At 44.5% G+C, this 18,957-nt stretch overlaps 1 protein-coding gene across 1 annotated transcript in view; it reads right to left on the minus strand.

Annotated features, from left to right (window-relative positions):
* LOC140395097 (protein unc-13 homolog A-like) overlaps positions 1-18,957 on the minus strand; it is a 522,914-nt gene that overhangs the window by 56,208 nt on the left and 447,749 nt on the right. The window contains exons 30-35 of the mRNA XM_072482511.1: positions 17,379-17,475; positions 10,596-10,739; positions 9,384-9,461; positions 7,226-7,303; positions 4,301-4,389; positions 2,124-2,276 (exon numbers count right to left, since the gene is read on the minus strand). Of these exons, the coding sequence (XP_072338612.1) occupies positions 2,124-2,276; positions 4,301-4,389; positions 7,226-7,303; positions 9,384-9,461; positions 10,596-10,739; positions 17,379-17,475 (639 nt within the window). The remainder of the gene's footprint in view (positions 1-2,123; positions 2,277-4,300; positions 4,390-7,225; positions 7,304-9,383; positions 9,462-10,595; positions 10,740-17,378; positions 17,476-18,957) is intronic.

The raw sequence follows: 18,957 nt of genomic DNA on the forward strand, positions 1-18,957 counted from the left end.
TGCATATAAACACTCCACTCCCCACACACACTCAATCCAGGCAAGAAGATGGCACTCTGAAGAGTGGCCCCGAGGTTTGTGGATGCAGAGCTAGAGATACTGCTGGCTGCCATGCAGGACAGGTGGAACTCCCTGTTCCCCAGAGTGGGAAGGAGGCAGCCACCCACCGATGTCAACCGGGCAGGTGGCAGAGGCCATGAGCGCCATGGGTCCCGCTGCGGGTACCGGGCAGCAGTGCTGGAAAAAGCGGCACAACCTCCTCAGGGTGCCCGGGTGTGTCACCACCTCTGTGCCGCTGGCACCACCCCCATCTCACACACCCTCACCCAACACCTCTCACCCTCTTGCGCCCTCACCAGGCAGACCGGTAGCTAGTGCTGGTTGAGGATTGGCAACCCCCCAGGCCAGCCATGCTGAGCCGCCACCTCTGCGCATCTGGCATCACCCCACCCCACACACCCGTAAACCACCCATCCATTGCCAGAGGGCGACTAAACCCCCTCCCACCGGCAGCACCCTCGCACACTACCCTTCACCACATGCCAACACGGTACAACCCACCATGGCCGGGTGCCCTGCACACGCAGGCCAGCAGCTGAAGACCCCCTGCGCTGTGCGTGTCAGATTGTCTCACACTGTGCATTATCTGATCCCCCAGGAGAAGGTGGTGCACAACCGCTGGGAGCGGGTGAAGATTGGAGGGGGCCTGCCGGACCTGCGGCCCCTTACTGTTGCGGAGCAGAGGGCATTGGGTCTGGCCAGCGGGGGTGGCAGAATGGGTAGTTGCCGAGGCAGAAGTCGGCATGGGACAACCAAGTGAGGCCCAATGCATTGTGATGTCCCTATGGCACGTGAGTCAGCCCCCCACTGTCTCACTCCCAGCCCGTCTCTCCCCCCCCTCGCCCAAGTAGTATGTGACACTGGAGCAGGAGACAGACAGTGCAGAGCACCAGAGCTCATTGCGGAGCTGGTCATCATCCTCCACCCCATGGACCAGACCCGCTGAACTGCCAACCTTGCAGTGAAGCTGGTGAGAAGCTCGGAGGGGGGGGGATGGAGTGCAGGAAGGGATAGGCTGCCTGTGGGTTGTTGCGGGGGGGGGGGGGGAGGTAAGAGGTTGGGAGATTGCAGGGTTGGGACGGGACGGTTGAGCTGCCAGTGGCTTGGCCCCTTAGTCGGCAAAAATGGAGGCGTTAAAATTGTCTCGTGCGCGCCGGCCCTGGTGCATACGTCGTGGGGCATGGCTTGCCCATCCTGGCCCTCCTCACATCCTCCTCATTGGATGAGGCTTGCCGTTCCTCCACCTCGTCCTCCAACACGTCCCCCTCTGCAGCACATTGTTGTGGTGAGTTTCATTATAGCGGTTCTCCACATCGTTCTGAGGCCTACAGATAGGTGACCGCAGTGGACAGTTCCTAGAGACTCTGACCCAGGGGTGCACCTCGGCCACTGACAAGTGCACCAGGACAAAGCGAAGGTTGAGAATCATGGGAAGCCGGAGACTGGGTCTGACCATATAGATGCGTTAATGAATGTTACTGCATGATTTGCACTCCCACGCTAGCACGGGGCGTGGAACGCATCCATGCTGCCATGAAGGCGCTCGGAGCACGCCACTCCAAATGGTGTCCGGAGCCGACCTCGATTTTTGGCTGACTCCCAATTCTCCGCCTGATCTCGATTCCGACATTGCTGGATGGAGAATCCCACTCTATATTTTAACTAGAGTCAAAATAAATCCTTTTCATTCCATAATGATAGAGGAACACCAAAGTTTCCTTCAATCTTAAAATAAATTCAGGTAATTTGTTTTGTATAGTATTGGAAGTAGTTAGGTACCAGGACTACACAAACAACATGGTGTGATGTCTTTCTTCCACTACTCCCAATTAAGAGAAATTTGACCTTTGATAAAAGTGTAAAATTGGCAACATTAGCTTGGCCCATCTGTTATATACCTCTCCTGATTTTGTTTGTCGTTGACTTTATTAAGACAGAAATTGGGCCTTTCGCATATGCAGTGATCTTGAAAACAGGTCAATAGGATTCAACTCTACCCTCTCAAGAGTCAATAATGTGCTCAAAAATGTTCTGAATTAAAAATATAGAAAACTCTGACTAACTTGCTATCCAGCAGGTCCATGAGTGGTTGGAGAACATTGTCAGCATCCTGAGCCACACTGTTACATGTGCTGGCAGGGACATTTCCTGTTCCTTTTACCTGGCTGAGAATATCTCCCATCTGTTTCACACATTCCTCAATGTGAGGCTGAAAACTGAAAAATACCGAAGAGAAGCAAGCACGACATTATAAATAAATCATACTTTCAAACATGCCAAGCAAAGGATGTAAAACACTGTACATTAAGCTCTGGTACCTTTTGTGACATGTCATTTATTTTATTTGTAATAGTTAAACTGCAAGTAAAACATTAAAATAATATATTTATTTTAATTTTAATTAAAATAATGAGTATCTCTTATCCCAATGAAACTTATTGGGCGCGATTCTCCGCTCCCGCGCCGGTTGGGAGAATCGCCTGGGTCGCCAAATTTTCCCGCGATGCCGGTCTGACGCCCTCCTGCGATTCTCCCAAGCGGCGAGAACGGCCCTGTCGAGTTCCGCGCGGCGCAGGCCGGAGAATCGCCCGAGACACCCAAAATGGCGATTCTCCGGCACCCCTGCTACTCTCGGGCCCGGATGGGCCGAGCGGCCAGCCCAAAACGGCGGGTTCCCCCCGGCGCCGTCCACCACCTGGTCGCTGCCGGCGGGAACAGCGCGGGAACGCTGGGGGGGGGGGGCGGCCTGCGGAGGGGGGGGGGAGGGGGGGGGGGGAATCCTGCACCGGGGGGGGGCCTCAAATGGGGTCTGGCCCGCGATCGGTGCCCACTGATCGTCGGGCCGGCCTCTCTGAAGGAGGATCTCCTTTCTTCCGCAGCCCCGCAAGATCCATCTGACATCTTCTTGCGGGGTGGACTCGGAGAGGACGCCCACCGCGCATGCGTGGGTTAGCGCCGGCCAACCCGCGCATGTGCGGGTGACGCCAGTTATGCGGCGCCATCTTTACACGGCGCCAAGGCCTGGCGCGTGTAAATGACGCGGCGCCACTCCTAGCCCATTATCGGGCCCTGAATCGGTCGGGTTAGGGGCCGTTTCGTGCCGTCGTGAACCTCAACGGCGTTCACGACGGTGCGAACACTCTGCCTCCATTTCGGAGAATCCCGCCCACTAACTCTCTGAACGGAGCTACCTGGATTAAAATGCATTCTTGTTATAGAATCAAATTTTCAAAGTGATCAATATCAAATTCACGATCTCTGCATAGTATATTGTTGGGATACTGGACCAGACTCCAACTTGTGTGAGGATACTGGACAGGAACCCCAAACAATATTTCAATTTGTAAAACTGTGAGTGAAGGAATCTTCATCCCAGAAGTGATGACTCTGGCCAATAGGTATCTTTCATGTTAAAACACACTTTAATTTTAACACAGAATTAACCACATTAATATCAAGGAAATAGCTTGACAGTTAACAGTTGTTAAATAAAAGGAAAAACTTTAATTTATTATCTACACTTGCCACAAATTCCAATTAAGCAAACAAAGACAGAACAAATGCCACTTATAAATAAAGTTAACAAAACAGGTTACTTGCTTATCTGTGCAGACCTTTGGAGAGAGACAATCCCTTTCAGGAACAATCTGAAAATCCTTCTGTTTTTGAGACTCTTCTGCTCAGCCTAACAGCATTTGGCAAAACTGTAAATATAGATGGATCTGGTACCTCCCATTAATTACAATGTCTGCATCCCATGAAGATGTCCCATGACTTGCTTAGCTAGGACTAAACACTTTCCCTCAAATTATCTACACTCCAAGGAATAGCCAGCGATCAAAACAATACCTTATTATCCACCCCTCTGTAAACAAGTAAATGGTTCAAATCAATAATTACATCGCCTTTATGACTCCTTAATTACACCTTTAGTAGACACACTGTCTGTATGTATTTTAAACCAGGGTTTTTAATAATGTTACTGCCATAAATATGAAATAGATCAAAATTTCTACATTCATCACAGTATTGTCTAGCCTAGTACATACAGCCTTTAGTTGCCTAACAGTTGTAGGAATACAAGTCTAATAAACTACCAAATGTACATTAGGTTTCATATGCAACTTTTGGTTTTGAAACTAATCATTCAAAACAAACGCCATCCGATAAAAGGTGGCCAATGCACGACTGTATTTAATTGCAGATGTTTTAAATATTACAAACATGTTGAAATTCTTACCTTAGTGCAAACACCCTGCTGAGGTCATCCAGCACGTTGTTGAGTTTTATCTGTAGTTCTTTTAAAATGTCACTGGCTTCAGCATTCAGCTGAAAATACAAGCAAGTATTCACTGCCATTATTCAGAAAACCACAGCCAAGCTGGACACGGTGTGTGAGCGAGGAAATGAGGGGAGAATTGAAAACAAAAATACATTTTAAAGGGCCAGATGCAAAAAGCAAGATGGGTCAAATATTATTCTCCATGCCAGTCTTTTCCTACATGCTCCTATATTTTTCATAATTGCATATTTGAGTCACAGATCAATATAATGAGAAATCCTGAAGCTGAAGTGCCGTCTTAGAGTGTGTGAACTCAACGATGTACAGTTTATCTCCATGAACAGGATGGGGGACCACTAAATAATACATTTCACTGCTGCTCTTGAATGACACACTAATACCATACTGTAGATTTTTTTTAAATCACAAAGTTCAACACTAATAGTTACTGCTTTTGACATATGTGAGCACTCTACCTCAGAAGCAAATGGCTGTTAACCATGAAGAATGACCAACCAAGAAGGAGACAGTACTTGTTTTTTATGTAACAAAATAGCACCAAATCCTAAAGCTTCCATAAAATCTTCTTTGTGTGGAGGTCCTGGCATACGGACCTACGTGGGAATTGCCCAGGAAGTTGCAACCTCTATGAGACTTAATAATAATCTAATAATCGCTTATTGTCACAAGTCTTGTAATGCAGAACAAGGCCAGCAGCACGGTTCAATTCCCGTACCGGCCTCCCCGAACAGGTGCCGGAATGTGGCAACTAGGGGCTTTTCACAGTAACTTCTTGAAGCCTACTTGTGACAATAAGTGATTATTATTATAGTACCATAAAAAAGTGTCTCCCTCCTGACTCTACTGTTGCCTCAACGGGGTTCCCAGAGGGATGCTGCACTGCGCATTTCTTTGGAAATTGGGTTTGGAAGATCCTGGTAGAAAAGTGCAGCAGTGTTGAGTTGGAGGAATTTCCCACTACAGCAGCAATCCAACGGTACCTGATGCTAAAATCCGGGCCATTATATTTGGTTAAAACAATATTTGCTTAGATGCTGAGATCCAAACATCTATTTTGAATGCAAAAGATAATACGTGAAAATAAAATGGATTAAAGTAAGCAAAGGGGTGGGAAGTCTCACAATCTTTGACAGTGACACTACAGTTCTGCTATTATAGTGCCGGACAGTTAGTGGAAATATGCACTTTAGTGCAGTATGCTACGTAGGCGCTGCTTTTGCACAAGCAAATTTCCTCGCATGTAATCCCCATCAAAGCTACTCAGTGGTCGCTCGACAACCACACCTCTGAAAGGTCACACATGCTGGAGCCTGTACCTAGATTTGATGTCCCTCTTTTGTTCGGAGGGGCGGGGGGTGCTGTTGGTGCGTATGAATTCTGAGTGTCACAACTCTGAATTTAAAAATTGCGCTCTTCTCTACTTACGCCCATCGTCATTCACCTACCATTCTGCTGGTTCCACCATGCCCATTTCACCATTTCAGTGCCGGTGTAAAACTCGCCCTCTCCTCCAATAAAATTTTGTGGGTGGGTCGCACCTGGTGGGAATCGCACCGCGTTTCCCGCTGGACACCACACCGTAATTCTCCGAAATCCCGGCCAAGTGTTGACGCCGGCGTAAACACTGGAGTGTACGCTGGCGTCAACGGGCCTCCTGGCCCAGCAATTCAGCGGTCTTCAGGGGGTTGCTCCGGCGCCAAAAGGCTGGCCTGCACGGACCAGCGCCGGCGCATGTGTGTGGTTGCCGTCTCCGCGCCGGAGCAGAACAACATGTCAGAGGCCTACAGCAGGCCAATACAGAATTTTAAAGGCGCTTGAAAAGAATACTACCCTGTCCAGCCCCGCACGTATACGGGGATCCTCCCCAAAAAACACCAGGGTGACCCCCTCAACATACACAAGGGCAACCTCAACCCTTGCACCATAAGGGGAACTTCCTTGCTCCCCCTTGGAGCTCCCAAGCGGGCACATCCCTGGCATGTCCCTCTCCCCTTCCCTGGGGGCTAATCTTACCTTTGCACCCTTGGCGGGTTCTCCTCAACTGCTTCACATTTTGCAAAAGCAGTTATAAACTTCGCCGACCTGGGGGGAATTCTTTCTGTGGGAAATTCTTTGTGCAGGAGGGAACATATGATGGAGAAGCCCTTTAAATGTACTTAAACTGATTAAGATGAATTTAAATGAGGTTCCCGCCCAGAAAGGGTTTGTCACCAGTGAGGGGCAGGGAAAATCAGAGAGCAAGATCTCGCTGCCGAGATTATCGTTTCAGTGGTCCCGCGGAATGTTCCGCTGGGGGTTACGATTTTTGACCACGGCAAACACCAGCAGAAAATGCCAGCCAACGTGACTGCCTTGCCATACCAGATCTTGTAGATCATCACATTTCTTCCTGGACTGCTCTGCTGAGGGAGTTAGCCAAAAGTGCCACCAATCTTAACACATCGCAGCTTGCCAGGCTTCTAGGCCCATAGTCCCAAGTGGCTTTGACTTGAGGTCCGCCACCTGGAACATCACCGCTCTCCTGCTGCTTGTCTGTTGGCTTCGTGGACACAGGTATTGCCATGTTGCTTCCAAAATAGCTACATTGGAGATGCCATGGTGATGTAAGAGCAGACTAAGAAGGAAAATACCCCAAGGTACTCAAATATCCTGGGGTTTCAGAAGCTCACATTTATTATACATATGAATTATCCTAAAACAGTTGCTCATATGTAAATTATCCAATGAAGTGAATCTCTGTGCTGCTCCCCAGCTAGTGAATGGCATCTTCTGACTCTATATGGTTCCACAGACGTCCAGGAGATTTAAAGTCAAAATTAACATCATTCCACAAAAACATTTTAAAGTAAAAATGGGACCTACATCTTTTCCTCCCATCGCTTCAAACATCTTTTCCAGTTGTACTCGAAGTTGCTGGATGTTGTTCATCAGAATACATGGCTACAAAAAGTTTAACATGATATAGTTATTTATTTTTAAATACAGTTACAGCCAAAATGTTTACAAAATGACTTATCTAATAGTAAATCACCATAGTCCCAGATGGCCATAGACTGCTTTCCCCTTTGAGGGGATAGCTGACTGGTGGTGATTTAACCTGAGGATCACCACACCTCAGGCGAGGGGCAAGGTTGAGAAGGCGGGGCCTTCAAGAATAACCTTAGTCGGTATGGGAATTGAACCCACGCTGTTGGCCTCGCTCTGTATCACAAACCAGCTGTCCAGCCATCTGAGCTAAACCATAAATAAACGTGAAACTAAATAGAATATATTTTAAAGGTTTATATAGTAATTAACTTCGATTTGCTGTAATGACATCTGGAAGTGTCTTAGAGTTCTACTGAATTATATATTTTAAAAATATAAAATTAGAGCGCTTTTTTGAAGGATTGAACAATTATTGATTGATGAATAGTGACACTATTTTAAAGGAAATATCACAGGCAAATATTTCAAACAAACAAAATGAAAATAACAAAACTGTATAAAAATATTATACAATTATTTTCAGAGCAACATCACAAGACAAGCATTGGCATAAACCATAAGGGACAGCATTCTTATACAGCTACAGCCACCGACAAGTAACTCCTACACTACTTTTAAACATGTGATTTTCAAAATAGGGGGGAAGCCTGGATACCTTTGAAATGTTTCTCATGGCAATACAGATATGATCTGTATGTAGTCAAGTGCTAAATTTTGATCCCTATTAATACATGAGATGGCGTGCAGCTGGAGGCGAACAGATTAATGGGGCATGCCTTCCTAGATTCTCTTTAAATCATTCCTTGGAGCTTAAAAACATTTAGTGAAATTATATAGAGATGCCAATGAATGAGTCATGGGTTTTGTGTAGACTTTTGCATTTTCCATTCTTTGATGCAATGAGGGGCATTTACTGAGCAACCCGCCACGGTGGAGGCGGCCCGCCAGCGGGATTTACCGACCCGGCCGTTGTCAAAGGGATTTCCCGGTGACTGCACCCATCGTCGCTGGGAAAACTGAACAGCCGGTATTTTGCACCTAATCTTTGATAGTTAAACCTTAGTGTATCTTTTAAAGTATTTATTACCATTGCACATAAAGGTTCGCAAGATCATTCTTAGCAAGTTTTTATTAAATTTTGTAAACTAACAAGTGAGGAACGCAGAAGATCTTTCTTATTTTTGTTTTACATTCTGGTGACAAAAGAGCAACGCTGTGATTTTGTTATGGTGTAGAACCTTTTATTGCCATGGCATTTTTTGATTAGAGAAAATTATGCAGACATTTAAAAATTAAGCCTGTCAGAAACAGGTAAGAAAATGCCAAAAAAATAAAAAGGAAAGGCAGGTTTAAGCAGTACAAATGGGTCTGAGACATGGAAGAGTGTTGCTAGAGCCCAGACGTTTTAGTCAAGTGGCAGTGTGGGATTTATTTGTGTATGCTGATCAAAACAAATAGCAAGATTTGTAAAGGGAAACAAATTGTTCCACATGGAATCATAACCGATATCATCTGCACCTATATATGGCAACAGATGGAAACAAAAACTGCTAATAGTGAAAAGCTGAAATAAAAACAGAAATTTTGGAAAGAAAGAAAAAGCTTTTGTATGAACATAGAGCTATTCATGACTGCAGGGCACCACAACGGGCTTTACAGTCAATTATGTACTCTTGAATAGCAATCACTGTTGCAATGTAGAAAATGCAGCACCAACTTGCGTAAGGCAAAGTCCCACAAACAAAGATGTGATAATGACCAGATAATCTGTGTTCAGTGATGTTGGTCGTGGAATAAATATCCATAAATAAGGTACATTTCAGGCTGATTAGTATCAGCAAAGAGAAAGTACAAGTTGATATTTTGGGTGAAAACCCACCCTCAGTTCTCACAAAAGTTCTGCACATTTATCCACCTTTCCCTCTACAGATGTTATCAGAATTGTTGTTTTCCTAACATTACTTGAATCTATTCTCAGGTACTTTGCAGGTTACAATAAACATTCTATCTAGAATATGGAGGAACAGGTTACCACTTTCTCCTTCGAACAGTATGATGCATAATCCTTAGCTATTATCTCAGCATACTGCAGTAGCACATTGCTGATAGTCTGGAAAAGAAAATAATTTTGTGAGCAACACAAGAGTTTTCCTTTGTTAAAACAACATAGAAAGAAGGCAGAAAATGGTAGATATTGAAATGCTGAACCATTGTGCGATTTATTCAAAGTTTCTTAACATTTTCTTCTGATACAATGTCTACCTCCTATTTTTGCTATAAGGGTGTTTAAGAAGCACAAGGTATATTTGCACAGTATGTGTTCATGACAGCAACCATTGATGAGAGAGTATTGGCTTATTCTTTGCATTAATAGAGCAAAAAAGGCGATAGAGTAGGGAAACGCTAGGTCTCAGACATAGCCCAAATGCTCTGTTAGAACATTCATTGTTTCTGAGTCTCACATTAATGAATTAAATCAAATATCGCAACTTTTCATTATGTTACAAGAAACAGCGTCCAATATTTCCCTTTTTTCCCCACCTGTTTTGTGGCAGGAAAACCGTTTCATCAGCTTCCTTGCACGTGTTTCCATTTCAGGAACTTTCACCTGGAAGTGATGCTAACTGTTGAATATGTCTGTCCACATCTGACACACTTAGATGACAGGCAAATAAGGGGAATAAAATATCTGATAAATCTTTGCATCATTAAAGGCCCTACCAATTTGGGTGTCAACATTTATAAGGCCGGACGTGGTGAATGGTTATGTGGTTTGGGGTAGTGAGTAAGACCTGCTTGAAAAAGTTCAATAAACTGCCAAGCCAAGTCCAATTCATTACAGAGTGTTCGACTGCATTAAGCAAATTGCACACTTTTTAAAAAATGGTTTTGTTATTACAGCCATAGGAATCACTGATGTCCGACATCAGGAGCCACAACAATTTCCCTCTCAATCACCCTCCCAGCCCACCTCACCAACAACCTGAAGCAGTTGACCCAGAGGCATTAAAAGAATCGTCAGGAGTCCACTATGAACAAGAAAGTGGCCTTGACCATGGAAGATCACTCAGGATGAGGGTCATGGAACAGAGATGCAAAGCCTGCACTGTCACCAACCCGACAGAATTCTGGAGCTATAGGTTTAAGTCTTCCGGTTCCACTCGCTCCAGTAATCGTCAAATTTGACAGACATTGGCCAGATGTCTTTGCACCCACATTCCTCGTAAATGCTCATTTTATTTACCTTGGCAAATCTTCTCATATAATGTCCGACAATCAGAGGATCAGGGCACTCCAGCTTCTTAATGATTTCAAAACTCTGGTTCAATTGTGAGAACACATCCACCACAGAACAGGAGAAGAGGGCATGCTCTGATGTTTGTTGGAACTGTGATTTAAAAAAATAAGAAAATTAACTTTTGATTTTTTTTCCATGCTCCCCAAAAAAATAGGTGCAAATCATAGAATTTACAGTGCAGAAGGAAGCCATTCGACCCATCGAGTCTGCACGAGCCGTTACAAAGAGCACCCTACTGAAGCCCACATATCTACCCTATCCCCGTAACCCCCACTTAACATTTTTTGGACACTAAGGGCAATTTAGCATGACTAATCCACCTAACTCGCACATCTTTGGACTGTGGGAGGAAACCGGAGCACCCGGAGGAAACCCACGCAGACACAAGGAGAACATGCAGACTCCGCACAGACAGTGACCCAGCCGGGAATTGAACCCGAGACCCTGGAGTTGTGAAGCAACTGTGCTAACCACTATGCTACCGTGCTGCCCTTATGCTCATGTAAGCGTCAAGTGCCAGATTTAAAAGTTTTACGTCTCACATAAATGGTAGTAATTTTTTTGTTTCACATGTTAGCGGTGTGTAAAATGAAAGTCATTGAAACTCTCCTTTTTATAAAGGAACACATTACAGAAGGAACACAGAATAGATTTTAAAGTTTACTTCAATCTCGTGCAAGAATGTTGCACAATGCATTATCAAATGACTATTACAATTTATTGCCTTCGGTACAAAATGTATTTATCCACATAAATAAAAGTAAATCTGGCCTTTTTTTTTTGCAGTGGTGAAGTGTTTGATTATTGGACAATTTTCCAATTGACGCAAATGTCCAATTGACTAACATTAAAAAAAACAGGAATAAAGATTTACTTCAGCATTTAATGAATAAAGCTCCATCCATGTCTTCTGCCATGGCAAGAGTCCAAATAAGATGGTAATGGAAGAGTAATGACACACCCTGCTAGAAATCCAAAAAATAGATTGATCCCAATAAATTTTCCTGGGGGTCTGTAGTGTATTTGTTTAATGCTTCATAGAGGGCGTGTATTCTTTGCTGCAACATTTTCATGGGGCTATGGAACTGGGGATTTGCTATGTTTCAGATCTGAATTTAATGTATTCTCTTGATATGTGATTGAGACTGCTACTGAGAGTGGTATATTCCATACAATATCTATTTCTCTGAAACAAGGCATCAGGAGTCATCATTGGGCACAACCATACTTTGTTATTTATTAATTATGCCATAATTTAATTTCAAATTTAATTATTGACTAAATTATCTTTCTTGTTAAATTTCACAATTAATTTTCTGATGGCATTCAACACAATTCAGTTACTGAATGCGTTTAACATATTTAGTGTAATTAGACTATTTATAGAGTTTAACTTGTTCGCTACTTGCTTTATTATGCTCACTTTTTAAAAAATGAATTCCTGGCTACAATGTATAGAATTATCGCACTGTATTTTCTCCTGAGGGAGTTGTGGATTTCTTGTCATATTATTACTTGTCGTCTTGTCATATTACATAACTAAAAATGAGAGATATTTGAAATTAGTAAGTAATAGGAATCCTAATAAATCGAAACTGCCTAAACAGTACTGACACTCTCATTCAAGTGAAAAAAATTGGTTTACAGCTCACATTTGCCGATTTCATAACAGACATTAAAAAATAAAATAGGAAAAAATACTACCAGCCATATAAATACTGTAGCTAAAAGTGCATGCAAGAGGCTGGGAACACAACGGAGAGTAATTCACCTCCTGCCTCCCCAAAACCTGTCCACCATCTACAAGGCACAGATCAAGAGTATGATGAAATACTCTCCACTTGCCTGGATGATTGTAGCTCCAATAACATTCAAGACGTTTGACACCATCCAGGACAAAGCAGCCACTTGATTTTTACCCCATCCACCACCTTCAATATTCAGTCCCTCCACCACTGGCACACAGTGGCAGCAGTGTGTGCTGTAATCCAATTTTTTTCAAGGGCAATTAGGGACGGGCAACAAATGCTGGCCTAGCTAGTGAGGCCCATATCCCATGAATGAATGAAAAATACATTTCATCAAAATGTATTAGTTTATATTCTAATATGTTATTATAAACTGGCAATGCTATAAGCGATCAAATAGTACTTGAAATATCATAGGGCGTCATTCTCCGACCCCCCGCCGGGTCGGAGAATGGCAGTTGGCTGCCGTGAATCCCGCCCCCGCCCCGCCAAAGTCTCCGGTACCGGAGATTGGGCGGGGGCGGGAATCGGGCCTTGCCGGTTGGCGGGACCCCCCGCTCAATTCTCCGGCCCGGATGGGCAGAGGTCCCGCCCAGAAATTGCCTGTCCCGCCGGCGTAAATCAAAGCTGGTATTTACCGGCGGGACCAGGTGGCGTGGGCGGGCTCCGGGGTCCTGGGGGGGGGCGCGGGGCGATCTGACCCCGGGGGGTGCCCCTACGGTGGCCTGGCCCACGATCGGGGTCCACCGATCCGCGGGCGGGCCTGTGCCGTGGGGGCACTCTTTCCCTTCCGCCTCCGCCACGGCCTCCACCATGGCGGAGGCGGAAGAGACTCTCCCCACTGCGCATGCGCGGGAAACTGTCGGCGGCCGCTGATGCTCCCGCGCATGCGCCGCATTTCCGCGCCAGCTGGCGGGGCACCAAACGCCATTTCTGCCAGCTGGCGGGGCAACAAACGCCATTTCCGCCAGCTGGTGGGGCGGAAATCCCTCCGGCGCCGGCCTAGCCCCTCAATGTTGGGGCTCGGCCCCCAAAGATGCGGAGCATTCCGCACCTTTGGGCCGGTGCGATGCCCGTCTGATTGGTGCTGTTTTTGGCGCCAGTCGGCGGACATCGCGCCGTTGGGGGAGAATTTCGCCCAGAGTCTATAAATATAGGAATTGCGAGTATTTCAGACACTTCTAATGTATGGAATGATTACACTACATTTTCTACTGAGGGAGATGTGGATTTCTTGTCATATTATTACATAACAAAATATGACAGATATTTAAATTTACTAAGTAATAGGAATTCTAATAAATGCAAACTGCCTAAACAGTAGTGACACTCTCATTCAAGTGAAAAATATTGGTTTATTATAAAGCTACAGCACTCACTTGCCGATTTCATAACAGGCATTTAAAAATAATAGGAAAAAAATACTTAAACATCTAATACCTGCCTACAATAAAAGAAATGTTATATAATTGGGAGCAACAGTTAACACAAGTTCCATCGATCACATTTTAGGGATCAATTTCCTTATCAGATCCTGAATAGTGCACCAAAAAATGATTTCTCCCTATCTTTTTCTCTCCTAGATGAAGCCCTAAAGCTGATGCCCTATAATGGGGGGTACACTTCCAGAAACAAGACTTTACAGCACTTAACTGCTTTTGATGTGGTCTGGAGCTGTCAATCATAGCTAGGTGTTTCTAAACAATGTGGTTAGGTTCAAAGCAGGGCACTTGGAAGGGCAGGGTGTCTCTGATGAAGGGTGTCTCTGATATGGGGACTTTGAATAGGAGGGGGTCTTGGATCTGGAAGGGTGGTGTCTGGTCATCCTTATGCGTGCATGTTGTGAGTGGGTGACTCACTAATTCCCATGGTTGGGGAGGGAGGGGGACGAGGAGTGCCTCTACTCGGCAGCGGGGGGGGGGGGGGGGGCAGGATTTGCATTGTGGTGGACCTGCTCAAACTGGCAGCCTGATACGGGATTCGGAATGGAAGTGCTAGAGCTCCACGTCATGCATAAATTAACATGGAAAGGGAGAGTTCATCGCTCCTATCAAGAGGAGGTAAAGAATGTACAAAGGTATATATATATAGGCTAAGTGAGTGGGGAAAAAATTGGCAGATGTAGCATAATGTGGGAAAATATGAGCTTTTCCAATTTGGCCGGAAGAATAGAAAATCAGTATAGTGTTTAAATGTTGAGAAACTGCACAATTTTGTGTAACTGAGGCATCTAGGTGACCTGGTTCTGCAGATAAGGCCATGTTTAATAATTAGGTTATCATTTAGTTATGTGTCATGATCAAGTAATTGAAGTATTCAATTAAGTTATTATGATACTCTGTTTAGCTGTAGTTAATGTAAGACACTAGTACCACACCGTGTGAGCCTTTGTCTGTTGCTGCATCCTTGCTTGACAAATGAAATATGCCACATGGCTCTCGTCCTTTGCAAAGTATACTTTTATAGTTTAACTTCAGAGCAAGAGCTGTGAAGTCAGTATGCTCGAGTGGATCGGAATATGGAACAATTATACTCCCTATCCATTAACATTATTCACTTATACTCGATTTAGAAGGTTGCATTTGCTGCCACTGCAACTGCAGGGGACACATTGAGCGGACAATCAATTGCAGTATCTGTGACGGCACTGATGCTACAGATAGCTGCTTGCATCAAAGAATTGGACTATCCGTAATACTGAGCAATGTAAATATATTTAAACAAGTGCAACATTAATGTGTTGTTTTTCACCATGGTTGAGGATTTCCGTTTTCACGGAAAATTGAACATCAAAATACCAGTTAATAATCCTGGGATGCAATTGCAATTTGCTCATCATCCTGCTCGCTGCCTCACCGACCACCCCATTCCTGATCCCTCACTGTCACCATGCTCCTTTGCTGTTGATGATCAAAGAGGCCAAGGTTTGGGAGCAGAGCATCTAGCAATAAGGGCATGGGTTGGAAGGAGGGCAGTGAGTGAAGCACTGAGTGAGGTGGCAAGTGGTGTGGTGAGGTTGGAGCGGGGGTGGCGAGAGGGTGATGACTGGCATTTTGGAATATTGAGGTTAAAATATTAATCATCAAGAACGGACACCACAAATCCTCTTATCTCAAGTAAACAAACATACAAATTACCTTGTGATGCCTGGCTATCTTAGTAGAAAACTATAAACTTAATAAAATAACAGGGAAAAGCTGTAATTAGAAGGATGCTCCCGGAAGTAACTGACATATTAAGGAACCAATCAAGAGTTAACAAGAGGTGACACCAGTATGGTAACTATCAACCTTAAGATACCAATCAGACACTAATCATGTACCACTTAACCAATCAAGGACTGATCATGTATCGCTATGACCACTTAGACTGCAGGGATACTACTGACCATGCACCAAGGTAGTAGCTAGCAAGGATTAATAAGCAGCAGCTTTTAGCAGTCAGGCACACAGCATGAAGCAAGAAGGTAGATTTTGCTAAACAGAACAAGAGGCAGTGCCAGAGTGAACCAGAAGTCAAGGGCCAGTGCTCCAAAGAACTGATCCTTTCCATTGCCTTTACCATGTATTGACATTTTGCACTTATTGCAATTAACCTTCTCCCAACTCAGTCTAACAATTGCAATTGACTTGAGTCTGAAAGTTAGTGAACCCCAGATCTTACAGTACACCAATCACACAAAGTTGGTATGGAAGTACAGCAAGTGATTAGGAAGGCAAATGGAATGTCGGTATTTATTGTATGGGGAATAGAATATACACGTAGAGAAGTTTTACTGCAGCTGTACAGGGCCTTGGCAAGACCATTTTTAGAATACTGTGTCAAGTTTTGGTCTCTATTTGAAAAAGAATGATACCTTAGAGCAGTTCAGAGAAGGTTTAATGTGATTTGTTCCTGGGATGAAGGGCTCATCTTATGAAGGAAGTTTTAAGATGTTGGCACTATACCCATTGGTGTTTAGAAGAATCAGAGGTGATCTTACAGAAACATAAGTTCCTGAGGGGAATTGATAGGGTGGATACCAGGAGGATGCTTCCTCTTGTGAGAGAGACCAGAAAAAGGGGACATTGTTTAAGAATAAGAGATCTCCCTTTTAAGATGGAGATGAGAATTTTTTTTCTCGCAGAGGGTTATTAGTCGGTGGTATTCTCTTCCCCAGAAAATAGTTGAATCAATTAATATGTTCAAGGTTGAGTTAGATTCATTTTATTGGACAAGGGAATCAAGGGTTAGGGAAGGCCAGACAGAAACATGGAGTTAAGGCCATAATCAGATCAGCCATGATTTTATCAAATGGTGGAGCAAGTGCAAAGTGCTGAATGACCTACTCCTGCTCCTAAGTTCTATGTTCCTAAAATTGCTGCCAGTTCTGCCTCCCTTGTCCACAGTGCTAGGTAAAACTGAAGAAGCTGCAGAATCAGATTAAATGGGACCCATCTTGTTTTCTAACACTGATTTGCCTATCAATTGACATTGGACAAGTAGCAAGATTTACAGAGGACAACTTCACTTTTCTATTGAGGAACCTCAGGTGGTACAGCTGATCTACTTACATTGCGACAAGGTGCCATAGTGATTATGATAATCAACACGAGGACCACGGGGAAACCATCATTGACCTTTCCGTGGACCCGTGGAGTATGAGCGTCCCAAGAAGGGGCGGAGGCCAACCACCTGGGCTTGTTATGAGCTAACATAAAAATTGGCCCAAATATAGGTGTGGTTAGTCCTCCCAGCTAGGATTGTACTGGGAGCAATAGGCTGTGTTATGCAGATCTTTGTAAATAGTGTAAATAAATCTATGTTCATTTACCGCCAGCCTCCTGAGTCATTAAAGTGATATTCCACTCTCCCCCGTCCCCACCCTTCCCATGTCTCCTGCCAAATCAATATGTCTTCAAATAAAATAACTGAAACCAATTTCTCTGCATATTCAAATGCAGCAGCCAGTTCATACAGTAGTAGATGCAAATTGTCTTACACCATCCTTCTTGTCCCGTTCCAGTGCTCCATGCAGGAAGTCTCTGGACACCTCTTCATTCTCATCCAACCACTGTATAACAAATGGCTCAAACCAGCTGTGGATAAATAGTTACACATTTTAATACCTTTTAAATTTGAGAAATATGTCACCCTCTTCATTCACAATTAATATAGTTCAGGAGCAGCTGTGCATTGATAACAATGTAAAAGGAAACAATCATCGAACAAGATTAACAGTATTTCATAAGACACACTCCATCAGAGCAGAACAGGTTAGAGAATATTGTCTATAACCCTAATACAGAAGGGCAGAAAGATAAGAGAAAACATCTGGCCTGGATTTTCCACTGGACAACATTACCCACGCCTTTTACAACAGGTTTCCCAGGTTTATTCCCTTCCATTAAAGACAAACTAGTTTGTCTGGCCTTCCAATAGGTAGGACAATGCTAGCAGCAAATTCTGATGTTGTGATGGCAAGTTGCAGAATCCACCAGTACGGCAGGGGCTGACGTGTTCCTGAAGACAATTCAACCAGACAGAATTACATAGAATTTACAGCACAGAAACAGGCCATTTGGTCCAACTTATCTGTGTCACTGTTTATACTCTATACAAAGCTCCTTCCTGTCTAATTCGTCCTTCCTATCCTGTCTCCTCCAATCTTCAATTCCCTTCTTGCTCATGTATGCATTAAGCCTAGCTTAAGTGCATCAAAGCTTCCCATTTCAACCTTTCCATATGGTAGAAAATAACACATTTCACCACCTTCTGTACCTACCTCACTGTCAGAAGGTGAAGGTTTGAACCTTACTGCAGATAGAGTATGCAGACCAGAGTGGATTTCTCCGCCGCCAGTAGCAGAGTTCCCAATGTGGCAGAGAGTCTTGTGTTGGGGGTAAAACAGGATCGTCCATTCTGATGTTCCGATCCATCGCTAGTGGTGACATCAAGGTTCGCGCCCTTGCCGGCGGGAGGATGCAAATGGGTCATTTAAAGCCATTTGCATCCTATTAACGGGCTGGATACCGGATTCTCCATGCCTCCGTAATGCTCTGGTCCTCTGGGATGGGATTCACGCGGGTGTAAATTTGTGGAAGTATTTGCCAGCATGGCCCTGACGCGGTGGACCAATTGGGTAAGTATTTAAGGTAGGTGCCCCCAAAGTCCATTAGAGGGCCCCCTCCTCTCTAAAACACAAATTCTGCCCACCCCAAGCATCATGCCCCCCATCAGGGACCCTCCATATCATAGACCTCCCATATCAGAGACCCCCCATATCAAAGATATGCCATAACAGAGACCCCATATCAGAAAACCCTCCATATCAGAGACACCCCATAACAGAGACACCCATAAGAGAGACCCCCATATCAGAAACCCCCCCATATCAGAAGACCCCCATATCAGAAGACCCCCCATATCAGATGACACCCCATAACAGAGACCCGCATAAACAAGACCCCCCATAAGAGACCCCCCATAACAAAGACTCTCATAACAGAGAGCAATGTTTATAAACACCTAGCTGTGATAGACAGCGCCTAACCACATCAAATGCAGTTGTGCTTTCTGGC

This window comes from Scyliorhinus torazame, chromosome 18 (assembly GCF_047496885.1).
Source record: "Scyliorhinus torazame isolate Kashiwa2021f chromosome 18, sScyTor2.1, whole genome shotgun sequence".
Classification (NCBI taxonomy): Eukaryota; Metazoa; Chordata; class Chondrichthyes; order Carcharhiniformes; family Scyliorhinidae; genus Scyliorhinus; species Scyliorhinus torazame.